Genomic DNA, 21,037 nt, shown 5'->3' on the forward strand with positions numbered 1-21,037 from the left:
ACACTAACTTAAATCTCACGCATCGAAAGAATATGAACTGCGAAGTTTTCCCCAAAGCACGCGGGATGATGGGATTTAGATTTATTACTCATATTACAACGTTTATCTCTTTGAACAACCAAAGGTCTCCACCCAAATGCGGCAGATTGAAACCAGTTACTAAAACCTTGTCATGTAAACTGTATTTGTGTGTTTTGGAAGTAGACAGCACCTCCCCTGTTAATATAGAAGGGTGTTGGATGCTTTATAACTGAGGTTGTTTGAACGTCCTCGGCGCAACTCAGCTCTGTGCCTCCTGGAGTCCCACGTGGGGGGGCTTGGCCGTTTCCCTTTATGTTGGTGTTCATGGGGCTTTTTGAGGGGGCCAGTGATGAATGGCAGCGTGCCTGTGGTAAAGGAAAAAGAAACTGTCAAAGAGCGAGAGGAAGGCTGTGAAAGATGTTCTGTACGATGACTTCACTGCACTGGGGTTTTACAGTCACCGCTTCCCTCAGCTGGTGGGGAGGCAGCGGGGTTTCCAGCTTTATAGCACACGCAGGTGACGGATACACGGACAAATGGGGATTTATGTGTGAGGCGGAACTAAAATATTATTCTAAGTGTTTTTAAAAGACAATTTTTCACATTTTTGGTGTGTGTCATTAATGGGAAATTGAAACCTTGTTTTTTTACTGTTATTGAGCAAAATGTATTTCTCTATCCAAAACAGATATGAAGGAGTGGTGTGTGTCTTCGTTGTTTGAAATAGATAGATAGATAGATAGATAGATAGATAGATAGATAGATAGATAGATAGATAGATAGATAGAAAAACAAGGACAACAATTTTGAGTATTTAAGGTGTTTCAAAGCACTACCTTCATTTAAAGATGCTCTAATGTCAGTATCGTGAGGTCAGGAAGGTCATGCATCGCAGCACAGTCTTCATAGCTTTCATAGAGTTCTCTGAGTATTTTACCATATCCATATTCACTGAGGTGATTCTTAAACATAAGAAAAATAAAAGTGTTTTATTTTTGGATTTGGTGTCTAGCAAGTAAAAAATAAAAGGTTAATTTTAAAGTACTTAAAAATCAACATACCATATAGAGAGATGGTAGGTAGAACTAGAACGACTAAAACAGTACATTAAAAGCACTTCCATTGCCAGCGACTGCTAAATGTAATTGATGTGCACATGGCAATAAAGTCTTGTATCTTGAATCTTGTATCTTGAATCTTGAATCTTGAATCTTGAAGAAGAGGGTGGTATGACTTTGACTTATACTGCCCTCTAGTGCCAAATACTTGTAAGCGCAGCTAATTACGTCATCAACCATGCGCCGGAACCCTGTACGCATGCGCAGCGTCGGTCAGCTGACAGAATTCAAACTGGGCGGCGGGTAGTTGAAGGAGAGACTGAAAAAAACACAGCAAGAGCTTCATTGTGCAGAGTTCCAGCAGAAGCGTGAGGAAACATGACGAGCACGTTGAAAGGCATCACTCTGAAGGGAAGCGCCGAGCTGGTGGCCGAGTTCTTCTGTGAGTATGCACGGGTTTGGTTTCTGGGATTTAAGCGACGGTTCGTGGTGAAGCCGCGGACACGCAGCCAGTCGGAGCTAATGCTACATGTAGCTTCAGGCGGAGCTCCACTGAAAACTCTCTTTATAGTCATACTCTGTATTTCCACACTCTTTATTTTCATACTCTTTATTTTCATACTCTCTTTATTGCAGCTCACAACCAACCACAGTCGGTTTGCGTTTGTTCACATTTAAACTGTCACCGTGGTGTGCACCGCCCACCGTGGAGCTCACTCGTGAAGAATGAAACACCCAGGAGAAAGAGCTGTGCTGAGTATCATTAACCAACATTAACGATTCACTGTCTCGTTCAGAAAAGCTAGAATGCTTCGTCTGACATATAGTTAAACAAAAAATAATAAATAAGGATAAACTTCATTTGTATAGCACCTCTGAGAACACAGCTATACGGTGCTCTGCAAGACAACAATGCAAACATGAGGAAACATTAAAAGGAAACAATTTTTAAATGCAGTTTGAAGATCACACAGCAAAAAAGCAGATGCAGAAATATAAGAAAAGGCTACACATGAGAAAAGAGTAGAAACGAGATAAAATAAATCCTCGTAAAATGATTAATTAGTCTGTAAGATAAGAACTAGGAGAAAACTCACCTCAAAAATGTGTCTTTAAAAGAGGATAAGGAGCTTGACACTTTAAATAAGGAGGCGAAGGGACGCCTCTTATCGACCACAATGACCCTTGCCCTATTCGTAACTGTCTCTGTTTATGTATTCCATATTTTGTCATGTTAATCCCCCTTTTGATTCGTTCTTTCCACCACAGCTTTCGGCATCAACAGCATCCTGTACCAGCGAGGCATCTATCCGGCCGAGACATTCACCAGAGTCACCCATTACGACATGAGCCTTCAGCTCACCACTGACCACAAACTGAAGGACTACCTGACCAACGTGGTGTCTCAGCTCAAAGGTAACGTCAGAGTCAGGGCTTTTCTTTTGGCTTCATTTTCAAAAGCCCCATTATTCTTATTATTATTTATCAATTTTTCCCCAGAGGCATTTCATTGTAAGGGCCAAGAACAAAAACATGAGAGAAACTGAGTTCAGTCACTTTGAGTTGAAGTTAATTATGCTATGGGGGATCTTATGAAAGAGAATAAGGAGTTATACATAATTCCTATAGTGAAATCAAATGTGTAGTTACCCAATAAAGGTTGAAACTATGGCTTCATTTAACAATGTTTGAGTAATGTTTATTATTTTTGTAATTAATCCCCTCTATAAGATGTCATAGTAGGGAAAAAAAGTAAACGAATGTGTATCTTTGACTGTTTTTATCTTGGACAGTTCTCCATTAGATGCCATTGAGGCTGTTCAGTGATTGTGTGTCTCTCTGTGTCGCAGACTGGCTGTTTGAGTGCACGGTGCAGAAGCTGGTGTTGGTGATCACGTGCCTGGAAACCAACGAGGTGCTGGAGAGATGGCAGTTTGACATCGAGTGCGACAAGTCAGCCAAGGAGAGCAGGTCAGCTCCTCTACGGTTTCAGGGGCTGTGGTTTAACTAACAGCCTCCTCTAAACGGATGGAACAGAATTTTAGTCTTCTCTTGAATTTATATGACAAATAATCATAAATTAATATGGATTTGTAACATTTAAAAGCATAATTACTCCGAATTTCTTAATGAACACAGTCCTACAGGCCCATGTGTACATGGTGGCCACAGTTCTTCAGATAATGTTTTTAAACCGAGCTCCCCTGTGTTTCCCAGTGCTCCCAGAGAGAAGTCCATTAAGACCATTCATGACGAGATCCGCTCCATCATCAGACAGATCACAGCCACCGTTTCTTTCTTGCCGCTGCTGGAGACACCATGTGAGTAACCCTGTGGTTATCTACCTGCAGATGTTTTCACCTTATTGATTCCTCTAGTTTTAGATTGTGGGCATGTAAATATCAATGGACTAATCCTTTTCACCCTCTGGCCCTCGACCTCCTCTCCCAGGTGCGTTTGACCTCCTGGTCTACACGGACAAAGACCTGGTGGTGCCGGACATGTGGGAGGAGTCGGGGCCTCACATAATCGACCAATCGGAGGAAGTGCGCTTACGTTCCTTCACCACCTCCATCCACAAAGTGAATAGCATGGTGGCTTACAAGAGGAGCGAGGCCGTTTAAACGTCCGCCATGAAGCACCAACCAGTGTCCTTTATAGAAAACAGTAGATTTTTTTTACATTGCCCTGTCCTATCTCACTGTCGTCTCCTGCTTCCTCTCTCGGAACTTCACCTCGTCTCCTTCGTGACAGGAACGTGTAGACGAGCTCCTCAGTCTTTTCTGATGTAAATATTACCCTAAAAAGTGGTTTGTCTGATTTCTCCAATGTTGTTTCCTCTTACTCTCAACTTGTCAAGCTCTATTTTAGAAGCTAGTGATTTCTATGTACAACTTTTATAAAATGTAATAAAAAATCCATATGATTTCGGTCTATCATCCAGGTTCTTCAAGCTATTATAGCTTTTGACCACAAGGTGGCAGTGCAACACAAACTGAGTCCGGAGTTGTCTTCGTAGTGTGCTGAGTTACACAACAATACACAGAATAAGCATTATTCTTTAATGGGACAAACCATTTACTTGGCTCACAGTGTTCAGTGGTGTCGACAGTTGCAGATGTGGAACACCTCCTTCATCACAGTACCATATCAGCATATTAGATTCTCTCACCTGCAGTAGACAACTCACAAGTCTTTGTCTTTTATTTAAAAAAAACCTCTCTGGTGTAATGCCCTCTCGTGTACATGCAACAAAACAAGGAGGGAAGCAAACTTCTCTGAAACAAGCCAGAGACTGAAGCAGTGAGGAAATCTTCACGTACGAGCTCAGAGGTCAGGTGACAGGCACATGTACCCCACTCCTGCAGACTAAGTACAAAACAACCACAGATACAAACAAGCTTTCTGAGCATGTGCGTCTACAAAAGTGCTTTAGTGAAGACCAGGCTGTAGGGCCTGTTTGTTGCTGTTAGTAAAAATGCACATGGGTGGCACCTGTTGTGCGTACAGAGCAGTAAAGTGATGGACTGATGACAGACGTCTCCTCCATTATGAAACCTCATTCCCTTTCTATGCAGAACAAAAAATGGTAATGAAAAAAAAATTCAACTCAGGATCTACGTTTCAAAGCAGAAGGTGAAATCCTGTGTTTGAGTGGTTAGAGCTCTGCTGACACACTGTTATCCACTGGTACATATCCAGCAGAAACCCTTTGCTGCTTATCACCGAACAGAAACACAGGGGGGGGGGGCATTTTTGACGCAGGTTGTTCAGTGAAGTCCCTTCCAGATGGGCAGAACTCTGCTGCTTGCACTATTCTCCTTCTCTGTGTGGCAGTGGCTCCCAACCTTTTTCATCTGCGGCCCCTTCAAATGAAACAAGCTCACCACAGGTTGGTGAGTGTGGACTTCAGCAGATCCTAGAAACGCAACGTATCAAATGGTTTATGTCTCGGTGGAAAACTCTTCAGTACACAAGTTGAAATTGAGTAGCTGATTACAGTCTTGCTCAATTATAATTATGATTAATAACTAATTATGTAGGGATGCACGATTGGGATTTTTTCAGGTGATACAGAACACCGGTAATTCCCTGCTTCTCACGGGTGACACTGATAACCGATAGGAACTTTGGATTGATGGATAGATAGATGATATAACCGATTTTGTCGTGGACTGCTTTAGCCTTTCCACTGTCTCTAGTAAACCTCTTGCAGTTTTCAAATGCCTGTTGAATGGACAAATCCGTGGTCCGTTTCTTCTTTTACAGCTGCTTTGTGTTTCTTCCATACAGCTGAGCTGACATGACGACCTTTCAGGTGACATAAGATTTGTTGTGTTAAAACTTGCAATCTTTTTTCCCTGACATAGAAACATCATTGGAATTATTTGCTTAAATCTTTCTCCCTCTATCAGCCCCGATAATATCATGCACCCCTAAATTATTCCCAATTTAAATATTTCTTCAAAGCTCTTAAATGCCACATATGAGAACTTTGGCTTCTTTTGTTATGATGAAAATGGGTTTGCTGAAAAACAGGTTTGTTTTTGTTTGTACCAAAAAGCTCTCAGTCCACGTGTGGACATTCAAGACAGCTGTTCCACCAAGGAGTGATTTTTTTTCTTCTACAAATATGGGTGAATTTGAAGGATTTGTTGAAACACGTATTTCACATGACAAAGGCAAAAAATCAGAGAAAAATGTTCTGCTTTAGACAACAACTGTTTTTCTATTCCATCCATCTTTGCCCTCGTATTAATCTTGGGACCCCTGGGGGTGGGGTGGTGGTGGGAGGGTCCTGATCATTAGGTTGGGAACCACTGCACCGTGAGCTGAAACCTTTGGCCACGTCTCCGCAGATCGGTAATATAGCAGAACCATCAGACAGCAGTGGTTTCTGCTGCACATGACCGAGTGGGATTTCTAGTGTGTCAGCATAAACTGTAGCCCCGATACATTCAGAAATATTCGATGTGCGTGAACGTCCTATCAAATTCAAGAGAAACCTTATGAGCCAGTCTGTTTAACCTTCAGTGAAACTCTTGTACCCTAATTGAATCAAATGAATTTAAAGATTAATAATGTAATAATGTCTTTGTAAATTGATGTCACTGTGTGTTTGCCGAACAGCGAGTCGGATTTTCTGCAAATAGGAATTATGACACCTCTGTGCTGTTTGTTGGTTTTTTAAAAAGTTCACTCAATGTTCCCCCCCGCTGGCTCAAATGCAAGTGTCATCAAAGTACTGAATTACAACTGTCCTCCATCCGAACGATGCTCCATCATTCAGTTATAAAAACAGGACGTAAAAAACATCCTTTTTTTTTCAGGGAAAGGCATTAATGGAATCAGAGAGATGTGGACAAATAAAATATATATACTTTTTTTTTGAAATTGTGAATTGGTCCTATTTTATCACAACAAGGCAGTGGAAGAATCTAGACCAATTTCCATTTGAAATTGCGGGCCTAGTCTTTGGCTATTTTACATTAAAAAAAAAAGTAGAAATCAAATAACACAATACAGTACATTTCAAAATGTCATCTGCAAAGAGTTGTTCCTAAGAAAGATCCTTCAAAAAAGCAGAGATGGGATTTTTAAGTATGAAAACTACATTTCTTATATAAAGAATCGTGTGCTCTTGACAAATGGATGACCTTACAATATAGAAACTCTAATAAATATATAAAACAAAAATAAATATGCAATAGTTAAGACAATGAGTGAAAAAAAAAAACGATACAAAAGACTCAAACCCTTGTAGTGTGTCTGCTGTGATTAAAGACATAATGGAACAAGCTTATCAGAATATTGTGACACTCTGTAAAGTATATAGTAAATATCTGTAGCCCACTGGAATGGTGCTGATCCCTGAGGATCTATGTCTCACCATTCAGTGCGCCGCTAAGGTTCACTACCCGTGAGAGATAGTGTGTGTGAGACTTCAAGATGAAAGCCACTCTGTGCAAAAATAAAAATGGCTATTGTAATAAATATAGCTTAGTGCTGACTCTGTTATTGTCTCTGGTGAGTGAATAGTGACGACAAGAAGAGGGGTCTCACAAAGCTTGAGGAAATGAAGCATGTCACTCTCACGCACTCATTGTCGTGAGAGTTTAACAGCTGCAGGAATTTGTTAGAGGTATTAAACAAGGGGTATTACAGCCTGGCTCTTATTTTCATAGGTCGGACCATTTCTTATATGCACTCAGTAAAGTTGAGATCTGGGAAGAAAACATGGGCCATCTGCAGTCAGGCTCTATGGACAACAATGTCTGTCTCCTCGTGTAGCGATACAGTAATTGATGTCTAAATGCTCGCAGAAATTTGGGGAATATGACCAAAATGTTCCCACACTTCTGATTTGAAAAAATTTGCGTGATGCTGTGTTGTGACGTCAAAGATCGGAAATGGAGGACAAACACGTTGTCGCCGTGCGTACACCTGGAGTTGTGCGATTCAACTTCTATACAGACAGAACATAAAACAGAGAGGTCTCGGAGAAGTGAGAAACGGTATCACTACCAGGTAAGTTCTGAATGTATATTGGTTCTATATTTCCTAATGAAGCAAGTTAGCACCAGTGCTAGCTGCCTTGCCCAGTTAGTATGTTGTATTCCCAGATCCGAATGAGGAACTTGGTGAGTGAAACCTCATTATTGCAAAATGGAAGGATGGACCTACCTATGAAAATAACTAAGTAGACAGAAAAAAGTCTTATCGAACCCTTCGACACAACTTGGGACCTGAAGCTGCTCCAAGATTTCGAAAGTTGAATGCAGGTGAATCTGCCCTTTCATTATCAAAATCTAGAGTTTTCTTTCCCCACAACATAATCTAAAAAATGTAATGGTCACTTTCCATTCACAAAGGATATTTGATCTTTCATGTGTATATATGTATATCATGCTAATTTCATGAAACTTTGTGAGACCAGGTTGAACAGGGAAAGCCCTGGAAATTAGTGTAGGTTGAAAAGCCAAACTGGCTTCGGGATCACACCAAGCCGTTGACCAGTTCCTTCTCGCAATCCTCAGCCAAATGCTTCCAGTGCTGCCGGTTCTTCTGGCATCCTTCCAACAAGGGGGAGCAACACTCGGACATGCCAGCCAAAGTCTGTGACAGTGACAAATACAATTCATTTGAAACAGGAAGATAAATGAGGGTTGTTTTTGAATACAAATTCAAAATTAATTTAACTTCTTGATTCACATTTCTTCACAATGAAAGACCTACTGACAGTGTCTTTCTAACTCGAGAATGATAAAAAGGTGAACGTCCACCATTTCTTTTTGCTTTTCCAATTACCTCATATAGTTGAGTGCAAATGGCATCAATGAAGGACACTTGCATGCTGGGTATCTTATCTCTCTTCTCACGATTCATCAGGTCCTAAAGTGAAGGGGTGGAAACAAAACACGTAAAGAGTTAAAGACAAGAGGACTCAAAACAGATCCCTGAGGCACACCACAGCATATGTTGTACTGTTTAGAAGAGATTTCATCCCATATCACACAAAATACAGTATCTTCTGAAGTGACAATACTTACAATCGGTTCAATGTTTAGCTCTTGTCTCTCCTTATCCCCCTGTTCAAAGAACTCAGTGGCCACCAGCTCTGCAATCTGCATTACGGGGAAGAGAAAGACAAGTTATATAAAGAATCTTTAACCTAAAACAGATGTGTTCTTTCAGGTGGGGGAAAAAGATCATGACAAAAAGCAAAATACATGAATATACTTGTATAAAAAAATCCCTTTTGTTTCCAATCACATTTTAGTACAAGACATTGGCAAGGATTTCTTTTTACATCTTTATGTGAGCCCAACTATTGATGTTAAACTATTGAGGTTAAACACAAAGTCTATCGAGGCTTTACTTTTCAAACCAAGCTTTCAGTTTTCTCTGTCATCGTCTGTATCAAATCCCCAGTTTGATTTGGATGTAAGTCCAAGACATTTTAGCTTTGCAAATCAAAGCTCTGCTTTGTCTTTGTACTTAACCTCAGAAACTCTGGCATATTTGTGGCAGTTTAAATTTCAGTGGATGTATTTTAATGAACTCCTCACAAGGCTGAGCTTGGGAATACAGTTGGGACATCATGCCATGGAGACAACAAAATACATCTGCTGCTGCCAGAATCAACAGTGTCAACCTTTAATATTCTGAAATGTCTGGAAAAGACTAAACATATACTGTATTTTCAAAGGCAGGTAAGATTGAAAGGCAACAGATTGAGTAAACAAGCAAAAACAACAGGATGTAGGAAACAGCAAGAAAGGAGGATTGTAATTGAAGGTACAAGTCAGTATATTGAGCGTGAAGAACAAACCAAAGAGAAAGCGGGAGAGGTCTGGCAGTGGCAGCCCCACTAAGTTAATGCTCTCCGTGTGTGTGCAGAGAGGTAAATGAGGTCTGACTGCAGCCTCAGGCTCCAATCAGTATCACTTTGTGTGTACGTGTGTGTTGAAGCAATGTGCAGCTCATTGATTGAGACTGCAATCAAGGCTCAGCACTAAGGACGTGCAGGGGGGGGGGGGACTCAGGCAGAGAGCGAGCTTATTATAGCTGACTAAACCCATCACGAGGCAAATGTTAACAGGCGAGGCTAAGTAACTTTGTCTTTATTTACTTAACCTCATGTCATTCAAAATACCAACGTTTTTATGTGCACATAGCGGAGTAGGTCAGCTCCGTGTGAAAATAACTTGGCCAGATATTGTTTGATAAGACTTCCAGCAACAGCCAGACAGACAAACTGGATTCCTGAACGTTTATCTGTTGATTTTGGATGGTGCCTGTTCATGATCAGTCTGGTCAAGCACTGTTTGGCTCATTGGTCATCGAAAGGAATCTAGATCAAGACAAGAATCTTGAGAGAATAGTCCAGTATTCCATTTCTCTTAAGAGCTATAAATTAGGATATATTTGCAGGAGGAATGATGCTTGTTGCCAGATCTACTGCAACTACTTGGTGGGTAAAAAGTTATACTCTAACTAATTAACTTTGAACTGAGACTATAGGTTTTGGTGTGATATCAACACGTGGAGTCAACATTTCCACAATTTCATCCATTTTTAAAGAAAAGGACAGAATTATATAAAATGTACAAGTAAAATATAAAAGATATAAAGCCAATTACTAACATGTCATATGAAAGGGATTATAATTTGATGACATTGTACAAGTTACAATTTCAGAATATGATGACTATCTGCTAAAGAAACTAATAAGAAAACTGGGACAAAGCAATTAAAAAGATCGAAATTGAAAAAAATGGTTAACTTTAAAAGTTAGTATTTCTATGCATAACACATTGCTTATGTAATTTAGTCATTCATCAGCTATCCACATTAAATAACAAATCCATGGCAGTTGCCACAGAAACAATGGAGTGTTTATGCAGCAGCTGATGCCTCCTCATTCTAATTCCTGAGAAGCAGACAAAGCTCCAGAAAGTGAAGGACTTGTGAGAGCACACGGATCCTTACACCGAGCCGTCTTATCTCAAGACCGAGTCAAATCCTATTCAAACTGCAAGTCAAACGAAGTATAGAAAAACCTTCGAAACAAGCACAACCATGGGATTTATTAACACAAGACACAAACTCAAGGCACAATTAAAAAAAATGCCAGGTTGAGTCACAGAAAAACTTTCTCCTGATCCCGAGCTTTTAAAGGACCTCAACCCCCCCCCAGGCCAGGTGAACCACATTGACAGCGGATTGGTTCAATCAGGGCGGGGCTACAGGACAGTCAAAAGCTGTTTGCAGGATGTGCGCGATGAGGTAATGTATCTTTTTGTTGCTGTATGATTTGTATGTGTAATATGAGAAAGTTATATCTTTGTTTGGTAAGGTTCCTACACTAACCCTAACCCTGTCGTAAATCGCTTCGTCCGACCCGACCACAGAAAATCAAAAATAGTTTTTAGAAAAAGTCAGTTTTCTACCCGATTGTCTCCTTCTGCTGTTGTAGGTCGCAAAGACGCAGCAATAACAAAATGAGACCGTCTCAAAACCAGTAAAAAAAATCCTTATAGTACGTTTAATGAGATCCAGATGAGATGCTTGTGTAAGTGTGTTTAAGTGAGGACCTATTTGCATGTGTGCGCACGTTTACAGCTGTGAATGCTTTTAGAGGTGTCATCTGAGGACGGCTCTCATTAATGAGCGCTCACTTGCCAATGAGCACAACCGCACATACACACACATGTACAGCTGAAGCACTCTCCACCGTGCACGGGGCTCATAACGAGGTGCAGACTAACGAAGGTCACCCGGGAGATGAGGCGATGGGGACACAGCTCCACGACGGGTGAGGAGAACAATGAGTGTGTGTGTGTGTGTGAGCAAGCAGAGAGCTGTAATAGCAGGGAGTTAAGAAGTAAACTTGAATAGTACTCAGTAGAGTCCACACCTCTGCCAAGGCTCATCAGTCCCCTGAGGAAACCACAATCACTAGATACAGATTCTTATTTAGATTTGCACCAAATCGCACACACCCAACTATTTTTCATAAAGATCCAAAAGTTATTCTCTGAGAAATCAAGGAAACTGTTGAAAAACGACATATTTCAGAATATTTAAAAAAGGAAAACACAAAGAGAGAAAAATTGTAAATTGGCCAAAAAGCTGCAGGGAAAAGGCACAAACGCCCACATGCACGCACATGCACGCACACACACACACACACACACAGTCTGTAAAGAGATCTGGTTTTCTTTACCCTCTTCTGCACCGGCCAGGGCTTGGTGATGGCCGAGATGTCACATGCAGTCATCAGCATTGACCTGAAGGGGGAGACACATTGACACATTCTGATCTTCACAGACCCACAACAAGGGGATCAGTTAACATGTTTGGCAGCTTTTAAAAGTCACCAACCGAGAACTTTTCAAACAATTCAAGGAGTCTACATGTGTGAATTTAGTCCAGCACCTAAAGACTATTCAACAACCCTCATAAAAAATATTTAGAAAGCTGCGGCAGATTAAGATGCATCTTGACAATAGCAAGTGGCTAATAAAGTAGTTACAGTCAGTTAAGTTTAGCTTGATTTATAGTTTAAAACAATATTTACATGCTGATTGTCATGTCAATAATATGCCAAAATTTGCTTCCGACGCAACCTAGCAACTTTTGGAGCAGGGTTTAGCTGCTTTCTGTAAATATTTGGCAACACTAGTTTCGTGTTGGAACTTTTTATGGAAGAACAACAGCCAAGTGCTGCTTCTCGACATACAGCTCCCACAGCTTATATGGAGCTTAGTTTATGAACTCCACGCGAAGCCATGCTGCGGATTAGCAGCGTACCAGGAAGTTATTGTTTTATTTGCATTTGCGTATGTGTGACCAGGTCCTCATACCCACCTCAGTAAATCTCTGTGATGTTCGTCCTCCCAAACAAACTGGCTGTTCTTGGTGAGCTCAAAGAACTCCCCTCGCCTCCTGACAACACACATATACACACATATGAGACACAACGCATTCTTGAAAGGATGACGTAAACTCTGAAATTGAATCAAATTGCTGTCAGAATTAATAAATTAAATTAAGTGTAATTTAGCAAATGTAATTTTTATTAAAGCCCACATTAAAAGTCTAGTCTAGGCATTTTACTAAGAGTTAGCTTAAAGTTTTGAAGATTTTGAAGTTACTGACAACATTGCAGTGTATGTTTTTGTTTAATTTCTCCCTTTCTTACTCCAAAAATACAGCCAACAAAATATCCACAAAATGACACCTGAATATAACCCATTATTTAGTTTTTCCAGAATAACAAAAACACTTGAAATCAGTCTAAGAGACATTAATGACTTTCAACGCCCTACAATGACAAGATGAGTCTGCTTTGCTTTACTTTTCTGAACTACCCCCTGTTGGAAATACTAGTCGATAACCTCCCTAATCTTCCCCTGCGCTGCCTAAATTGACTTTTCCTCTTCAACCCCCCCCCCCCCCCCTCTCCATCCCCCCCTCTCCATCCCTCTCCAGTCAGATTTCCATCTGGGCTTGACATTTGGTACCTACTTCATGTACAGGGCCAAGTCGGTGGCCAGAATAGCCCTCTCGATCATCTTCAGAGTGGCCTTGTACTCGTCCAGGGAGAGACCGCTTAGGATCTGGTTTCCCTGGAGAGACAGAGAGAAAGAAGCAGAGAAAAATCTGTGAGCTCAGAAACGGCCCTGCGTGTTATTCAATGATTTACACTCATACAGAGTACACACGTGAAAGTTCCCCAGTGTTTGTGTAATAAAGTATGGAGAGTGAGATGGCTACCCTCTGAGGAGTAAATGCTATGCGCTTGACCGCAGTATGCACTGTGATAGACGACCATGGGTTGCTATGACAACGCCAGACAGAAGTTTCTCGCACGCCAAAATCAATCTAACAACCGAATCCAGTCCACATGTCTTGAGTGGTCATATGCATGCGTGTTGACACATCATTTCACGTCCCGTCCATTTCAAGTGCTTTTCAGAGTGTGTGATTATCACCCTGCCTGCGACAAGGTCTGCGACAAGGTGTGTGTGTGTGTGTCTGTGTGTTAAAAGTGTCCAGCACCAGTGAGGTTAAGTGGTGCTGTGGAGTCGGGAGTGTGTGTAGTTTGTTTTGAGGCCATAAAGATCAGAGCAGGCTGTAAGTAACTGTGTTTTATTGGGCGACCAGAGTGTTCCGTGGTAGGCTCGGGCTAGCAGCTGGAAAATGAGCAGAAGGGGCATAATAAATCTGCAGCAAGCAGGCAACAGCATTAGGGCCCCGTCAACAGCCAATATCAAGCTATTGCTTTCCTGTGGAGAGAGCGCCGACTACCTGAGGTTGAACTGATTTGAACTGTGACCCACTTTGAAGATGTTGTTTCTGCCAGATTAGTTTTATGTGACACACACATCACAGATAACGTTGTTTACGTAACGGCCTACACTGTAAATCCACTGTTGTACAGCACTTTCAAGATTAAAGCCTTAGGTCTGTAAACCGGTAAATAAGCGGTAAATAACTGGACTATACGTTTTTTCTAGTTTATTCAAGAAATTCTATGCTATATCATAAAGTAAAGATAAACAACACGTCTTTGCTTCTTCCTATAAAATAAAAAATCTCATTTTGCACTAGCAACGTCATTTGAACCCAGAGTCTATGCAGTAGTCTTGTGCTCCTGGAGTGGAACCACAGTATCGAGGTCCCGTAGATTCAACCAATCGCTAGTCACTGTCAGCTGTCAATCTTCACACTTGAACATACATCAGTGTGATAAGAACTACCTAAAATGACCAGAACCATTTTTTTGACAAATGTATCTTTTGTGCAATTTAACTTTTTAGTTTGACACTTGACATGTCCCATCAGCTAGCATGGAGGGGGCGGGGGTTTATGACCTATCCTGCACCCAGCCACCAGGGGGGCGTTCCAGATGTTTTGTCTTCACTTTTGGGAGCCAACATGTCATCCATCTTTATACAGAGTCTACGGTATGAACTGACCTTTTTAGGCCCCACATACATGTTCAAAAGCTTTCAAGCTGTTTTGTTATTAACTCAAATGATATTAACACAATGACGTGCAGTTTAAGTTACTGTGTTACTTTTGTAAAATGTTATTTTAAATCTCTAAGTCAAAAGAAGTTTGTGAGGTGCTAAATCTAGTTGTGCGTAGATCTCCACTTAGTAGAGACTGAAGTTAACACAAAGCAAAACGTTTGGTTCCACTGACAGCTGGGTTCAGTTCCCTGGCAGAAGGGCCTTGCAGCTTGGCCAGGCTTTGCGAGCCTCACTGTTGGCAGGTGGGAAGCCAGTGAGGGATGTAATTTGGAGACTTGATGACTTGGCACTGACAGGTTCCCGATGCATAAAAGGCTTCAGTGAGGATAAACATAATACTTATTAAATTACACGAAAAAGTTATTGCTTTAAATGCTCAACATTTTTATTGCATTAGAGGAAGGCTATTATATTACCAGTTTTGATTACTTTCCACATTACATTATGGGCAGTTATTAAATTATCAGTTTCTACAGTGGTATTTTGGAATTGGCAATGGATTGACTTCCGCATCAGAGAAACCATGACGGGCCTTAAACTCAAATCTTTACCATTAGGCTAGAACATGGACAATTGCTGGTGTAGGACGGTTGCAGATCTGAGACCTACAGTGTTGTGTGTCGTTCCTGAGGCTGGCTGGGAGTCAGTTAGGACACCATGAGGAGAGGGAGCCTCTTGAATGCGTCTGCCAGGAGCTCAGCTGCTACTCACTGAATCCGCTGCAGCTGTGAAAGCACAACTCATGTCCTGCGTTGCATAACTGTGATGAGGAGCAACTCTTGAGTGTGAGGAGACAATCTGCCGGATGTTTTTTGGGGGTTTGTAGCTTCTGTCTTCCTGCCACTATGCTCACATCCACAATGATGGTGCCAACTCCTCCTTTGATGTGTAACTTTCTTAGGGGGGCAGCTGGTCAGTCAGGGCAGAAGCACTACATGAGCACGTGCAGCACCTCTGATCATATTTGTGTTTATCAGATCGTTTTGCGGGAAACAGCTGCCGGTGGGGTTGACGAGTGCATCTCAGGCCGATACCGTAAATGGGCTATAAAGCCAAAACAATGCACAAGAGGAACGCTTAGCAGGGCTGCAGAGTCGGGTAATAATTGTCTATGATACAGTGATGATGACACTGCACCTTTCGCATTACAGAGTCACGTGGTTCAGTGTGGACATCCAAAAAACTGTCTAAATCAATGTTCCTATGTTAAAAATGAATCCAATGTCAAACTGTAGTCCCCCTCTCAGCCAAGCAGAGCCCTGTAGCATCTCTTAGCTCAATGCTTTGATTTGCTGAATCACAATTGTGCTGGTTTGCTTTTGTTACTGCTCTCATTGACCTCGTTCTCAGCCTCTGCAGGGAGCAATGCACTGATAAACCCACTGAACTCGGACAGATGACGTCGGAGCATTCAGCAGCTGAAGGGCCAGATATATATTTCTAAGGAGTTGGTGGAGACCAAAAAGGAGCTAAAAGGAGAGTTGATATTGCGTTGTTTCACTGCCTTGAGGTTAAAGGTTCAGTGTGTAGAATTTAGTGACATCTAGTGGTTAAGTTGCATGTTGCAGCTGAACACCCCTCACCTCACCCTCCCGTTCCAAACGTGACAGAGAACCTTTGGAAACCTTCAGTTGTCATAAAAACCTCAAAAGGAGTTTAGTTTGTCCAGTCTGGGCTACTGTAAAAAACATGGCGGCCTCCGTAGAGAGGACCTGCTCCCGATGTAAATATAAAGTATTTAAATATAAAAGGCCCATTCTATTTCTGCCAATAGATCCCTTTCACCTAAATCTTACACACTGAACCTTTAAGGCTGTGTATTTGCAAGACTGTAGCGATATGATAAATATAATGATACAGGGAGTACAATTCAATACATTGCGATATATTGTGATACTGTAAACAATATAATTTAATTTTTTCATCTAATTTTAGGAAAACTGTCATCGCATTCAGGACACAGCACCATGTGTATTAAAATACTTTAAGCGGGAGAGTCAATGGCTTATAATGATTACAACACTGCTATCTCCAGCAGTTGAAGGTTTAAACACATCACAAAGTGAACCACAAATCTTTAAATGAAAGCTATATCAATATCGTGATTTTTACACCATAACACATATATTGCGATACTCAAAAAAAAAAAAAAAAAAAAAATATATATATATATATATATATAAGGTGTAGAGGAACAACAATGAAATCCATTTCTGTTCATATCACAGGCATCATGAAGCACCTCATGAAATGTACTGCTTGTTAGAAAAAGTGAGAAACCATCTAGGTCTGATTTCGTCTAATTGGAGCATTGAGAAGAATGATGAGTGGACTGAAAGGCTTCCTACACCAGTGGGAGTGTGGGAGTGGGTGCACCTACAGGGCTGTTGAGGATCATGAGGCACTGGTCGAAGTGGTGGTGCTCCATGGTGGAGTGGCAGTAGAGCTGGGCCAGTGGGTGGTCGCTCCTGGACGCCAAACACACACACACAGGAAGTAAGAAACCCACAGAGTGGTTACGCTTGCCTCCCACACACGCATATCCATGTACTTATGACTTATATTTGACTCAAGCTGCACCTCTGTATGTAGGAGTTGTTGACTCCTCTGTGGTCCAGGTCGTGGCTGAGAGTCGCAATCATCAGAGCCAAGACCTCCAGATCACTCAGGTTATTCTGTCAGGAGGTGGATGAAGAGAGGGGAGGAAAACAGGACGTATAGAACAGAGGTAAAAAAAAAAAAACATTTAGCCAACCAATACAGGTATTGTATAATTTACCTAATAAGCTATTAATCATTTATATACAACATATTCCAAAACACACCATCAACTGGCATAATTTTTTTTTCTCGTTGTTTCACGATAGTACCATAGACTGTATATAAAGATGGACCTGCTCCCCCTATGCAGAGATAAAGCCAAAATATGCCATATTGAGTATTTGGAGCCAGAGTCTGTGCAGTAGCATTCGGGGGATGCAGCCGCGGTATCAAGGTCCCACTCGTACATGTGGTCCACAAATTGTGACTCAGTTTAAGCTGTCAATCATTAGGTTTCAGCCCATTTTTATAGAATCAAATAACTAACCAAAGTTATTGGAAGATTTTGCACTTGAATGTACATCGGTATGATAAGGACTACCTTAAATGGCTTACTCCAGCCAGCCTCACTTTTGGGGAACCATCATGTTGTCCATCTTTATATTCTGTCAATGGGTCGTGCAGATGGAAGCAGCGCAAAGATAATAATGGAACAAATTGCCTGTCTGTCAGAATTCGATCCATTCGATTACCTTCTCGATAAAAAGAGAAGTTAGTGAATCAGCTCAGCCTAAACCTCGAGTGGCTGCACTGACCTGTAGGCGTCCTGACTTGAGGAGGGCGAACATGCACTGGGCCGTGTTGAAGGCGTGCCTCCAGTTGTGATAGGCCACATTCTTCCTGTAGTTCTTCTTCACACTCAGGACCCACTGGCATATACTCTGCAGAGGAGACAACATGCACAAAGATCTATTTAACCATTGCAAGCCATTTTCATCTTCATCTCCCAGATAGAGAAACATTGTCATTCATTTGCGGTTGTTTTTGTGCACAACGATAAGGCCCGTATTCTTTCTCATTGAGCTCTGTTTTCTTCTCCAACAACTGCTAAAGAACTTAGCTGCTAAATACTCCACCATGTTCACCAGCTGGTCTCTAACTGTGTGTGTGTTTACTGTTGGAAATAAATACAACCTCAGATTGTGACAATCCTGTTTATACACCGACTCCGAAACTGTCTTCCATCATTAGAACAGGTTTCTCGATTTGTTTTGCGTCTGTCAAAGATATTCCAGAGAACTGTTTGGGCTCAATTGGATCACAGGTGTAAATCCAGAACAATGAGCTGAAAGAGGCTAAAAGGTTTTTACAGATTTGAGTTATGATTTTTTGATAAGTCAGTATATATTGAACTTGCACATTACACACGCAGTTAATTAATTTACCACAAACAAGCTAAACATACAGTGAACCTGGAAGGTCTGGAGCTCCGGCACAGTTACACCATTCCCTTACATCTCTGTATCTATTGATACATGCTGCATAAAGACAAATGAAAGTCATAAATAAGATGTGTTTATTGATTTCTGTTTAGCGGAGTGACATGTACCATACAGAGGAAAGGAAAAAGGAAACGTGATGAGCAAAGAGTCCGGAAGTTTGTCCCCTCTGAAAGTGAAGACTCAGCACACTCTCAGCAAATCAATGCTCTGTGCTTGGTTGGTCTGTGCTGCTACACACTACATGTTCACTGTGAACACGCAGTGAGTAAAGCTCCTAAAACAAACCGTCAATCAGCTAATCAAATAAGCAATTCATTTTCAGTTAATCTTCTCCACAGGGATGATTACACACTGACCTAAGATCATAATATGACGATACAACAATGAATAGGTGATGAAATAATTGGGATGTGATGCTCCAGGGTGGTCGGTGTGTCAGTTCCCAGTGTGAGCGTCAAACTGACAGGCTGCGCTGCTGGAGGGAACCTAATCACCTCCAATCAAAGCCTCTCTTTATGAGGCCCCTCTCCGCAGGCACTCCGGAGGTCAGCCACCAACATACAAGGACCTCTTCACATGGAGAGTGCGCTGCGGACGTGAGCCAAAACCCACCAGCAAATTGGGCGGTGCTGGCGCCGAGCGGGACTCTGATGAGCAGAGCGGTGGGTCTGACAGACAGTGGTAATGGAGGGAAGAGTGTGTGTGTGAGTGTGAGTGTGAGTGTGTGTGTGTGTGTGTGTGTGGTCTCTCTTAAGGACGCAGGCAAATACACAGATGTTAACACAGTAGTAAATGCAGTCACATTCATATTACACACACTCACTCACAGTTGCGTGGTAATGGTCTAATGCTGCCGACAATGCGGAGCAGATTGTTTTCTGGCATCAATACGATGAGAATCTGCTCTTGCCTTTTTCCATGACGTACTAAGAACCACAACAAGTTCGTGTCAGTATGTTGAGCTGTTCTTGTCTGTTGTGATGTTGCCGTTATAAACCATAATAACAAAGCCTTGAGGACTGTGGTATAATGTCATGCAGGTTTGGTAACGAGAAACAACCTGTGCTCATCTTTGGATTTCAGATTTTCATATTTAATGACCCTGATGCTTCTGTGTATGGTGATTTGGCAGATATACTTGTTTTTGTTAACATATGAAGTCATGAATCAATATATGTTTCAAAGAAATGCTTTTACCACCACCACCAATAACAGTAATTAAATATTAAGAAATATTAAATTTAAGTCTCTGCGGTGTGGAAGATCCCCTCAAAGCCCCTATGTGAGCAATTTAAAAAGGCTGACTATGGCCATTCCAGTGTACACAAATACTATTGTAGACCATTTATTGTTATCATACTATTATCACCATTACAAATATGCCTAAAACTTCAATAGTGTGGCCCCCAGTGGCTACAAAGTTGATTACACCCAACAGGGCCATTTCACTGGGTGGATAATCAACAAATTGATAATAATGCTCCTCTTACCCGCTGACAAACACTTGTTTGTAGTGCAGGCTGCTGTTAGAGAAAAGTCATTATATGAAGTGTTTATTCACTACGGAGAATGGATACACTCGGTCACTGTTACTGTAACCTGTTTATTAAACTATGACATATCAATTTCTAGTTTATCTCGTGCACAAGTGGAAATCTTGGCCCAGGGGAAGTGTCATGTCATATCATCAAAACGTCCCACAAATCCTCTGCAGAGAAATTCCATGAAAATATGTCCTGGTATTTTGTGATTTAATATATCATTCTGTGTGCCTTAGTGTGGACGGATGAACAGAACAATGTGAAGATGAGTATTACTGTCAAATGCTTCAGTAGGGTCAACTATAATCTACTTTACTATCACCCGAGGCCTGTTCTTACCGTGTACTTCATCTGGAAGTTCTGGACCAGGTTGAGGTCAACGAACATGCGGATGGTGCCCAACGTGGTTTCAGTGTCCGACAAGTCGAAGTCGCTGAAGCTGAAGTCCATGAGACGCAGCGACTGGGCAGACGGTATTGTGGCTACCTTTAAAAACACACACAACACACATTTATGAAGTTTGGGAAATGCAGAGAGGCTGCAGATACAGTGACATACACACACATGAATATCAAAGTGTATCATCTGCATCAGTTTTCATCTTCATGGATGCGCAAAGAACACATGGCAAAAGACACACCATGATTTAGCGGATGAAAAGCCAGTAAGGGTCCTTTATCACATCAAGTGTTAGAATTTGTTTTTTTTACCCTGTTGTACGATGTAATCTTTTTAGAAAATAACAAAACCAACGAATGAATAAAGCAACAGGTAAGGTGCAATGTATTGACAAGATAAGATAATGCACTGTCAATAATGAGAGACGTTGG

The 21,037-nt window shown here is 41.4% G+C and overlaps 2 protein-coding genes across 8 annotated transcripts in view; one reads left to right on the forward strand and one right to left on the reverse strand.

Moving 5' to 3' along the window:
• Positions 1–1,345: 1,345 nt before the first annotated feature.
• mad2l1 (MAD2 mitotic arrest deficient-like 1 (yeast)) lies at positions 1,346–4,005 on the forward strand. The gene is made up of 5 exons (XM_034615202.1): positions 1,346–1,521; positions 2,349–2,495; positions 2,930–3,050; positions 3,297–3,400; positions 3,531–4,005. Exons 1-5 carry the CDS (start codon positions 1,458–1,460, stop codon positions 3,701–3,703), a joined length of 609 nt encoding a protein of 202 aa, XP_034471093.1. The 5' UTR covers positions 1,346–1,457; the 3' UTR covers positions 3,704–4,005.
• A 2,473-nt stretch (positions 4,006–6,478) lies between these two features.
• The window catches only part of pde5ab (phosphodiesterase 5A, cGMP-specific, b), an 80,580-nt gene continuing 66,021 nt past the window's right edge, over positions 6,479–21,037 (reverse strand). For 5 of the 7 annotated variants that reach the window (XM_034615097.1, XM_034615099.1, XM_034615096.1 and 2 more), the window contains exons 13-22: positions 20,547–20,693; positions 17,980–18,105; positions 17,204–17,298; positions 17,004–17,091; positions 13,113–13,213; positions 12,453–12,530; positions 11,809–11,872; positions 8,630–8,704; positions 8,388–8,471; positions 6,479–8,195 (exon numbers count right to left, since the gene is read on the reverse strand). In XM_034615097.1, coding sequence (XP_034470988.1) covers positions 8,076–8,195; positions 8,388–8,471; positions 8,630–8,704; positions 11,809–11,872; positions 12,453–12,530; positions 13,113–13,213; positions 17,004–17,091; positions 17,204–17,298; positions 17,980–18,105; positions 20,547–20,693 — 978 coding nt within the window. In that variant the 3' untranslated portion in view covers positions 6,479–8,075. The remainder of the gene's footprint in view (positions 8,196–8,387; positions 8,472–8,629; positions 8,705–11,808; positions 11,873–12,452; positions 12,531–13,112; positions 13,214–17,003; positions 17,092–17,203; positions 17,299–17,979; positions 18,106–20,546; positions 20,694–21,037) is intronic. The other 2 variants (XR_004616942.1, XM_034615094.1) reach the window with 2 other exon arrangements.

Source organism: Hippoglossus hippoglossus, chromosome 18, assembly GCF_009819705.1.
Source record: "Hippoglossus hippoglossus isolate fHipHip1 chromosome 18, fHipHip1.pri, whole genome shotgun sequence".
Classification (NCBI taxonomy): Eukaryota; Metazoa; Chordata; class Actinopteri; order Pleuronectiformes; family Pleuronectidae; genus Hippoglossus; species Hippoglossus hippoglossus.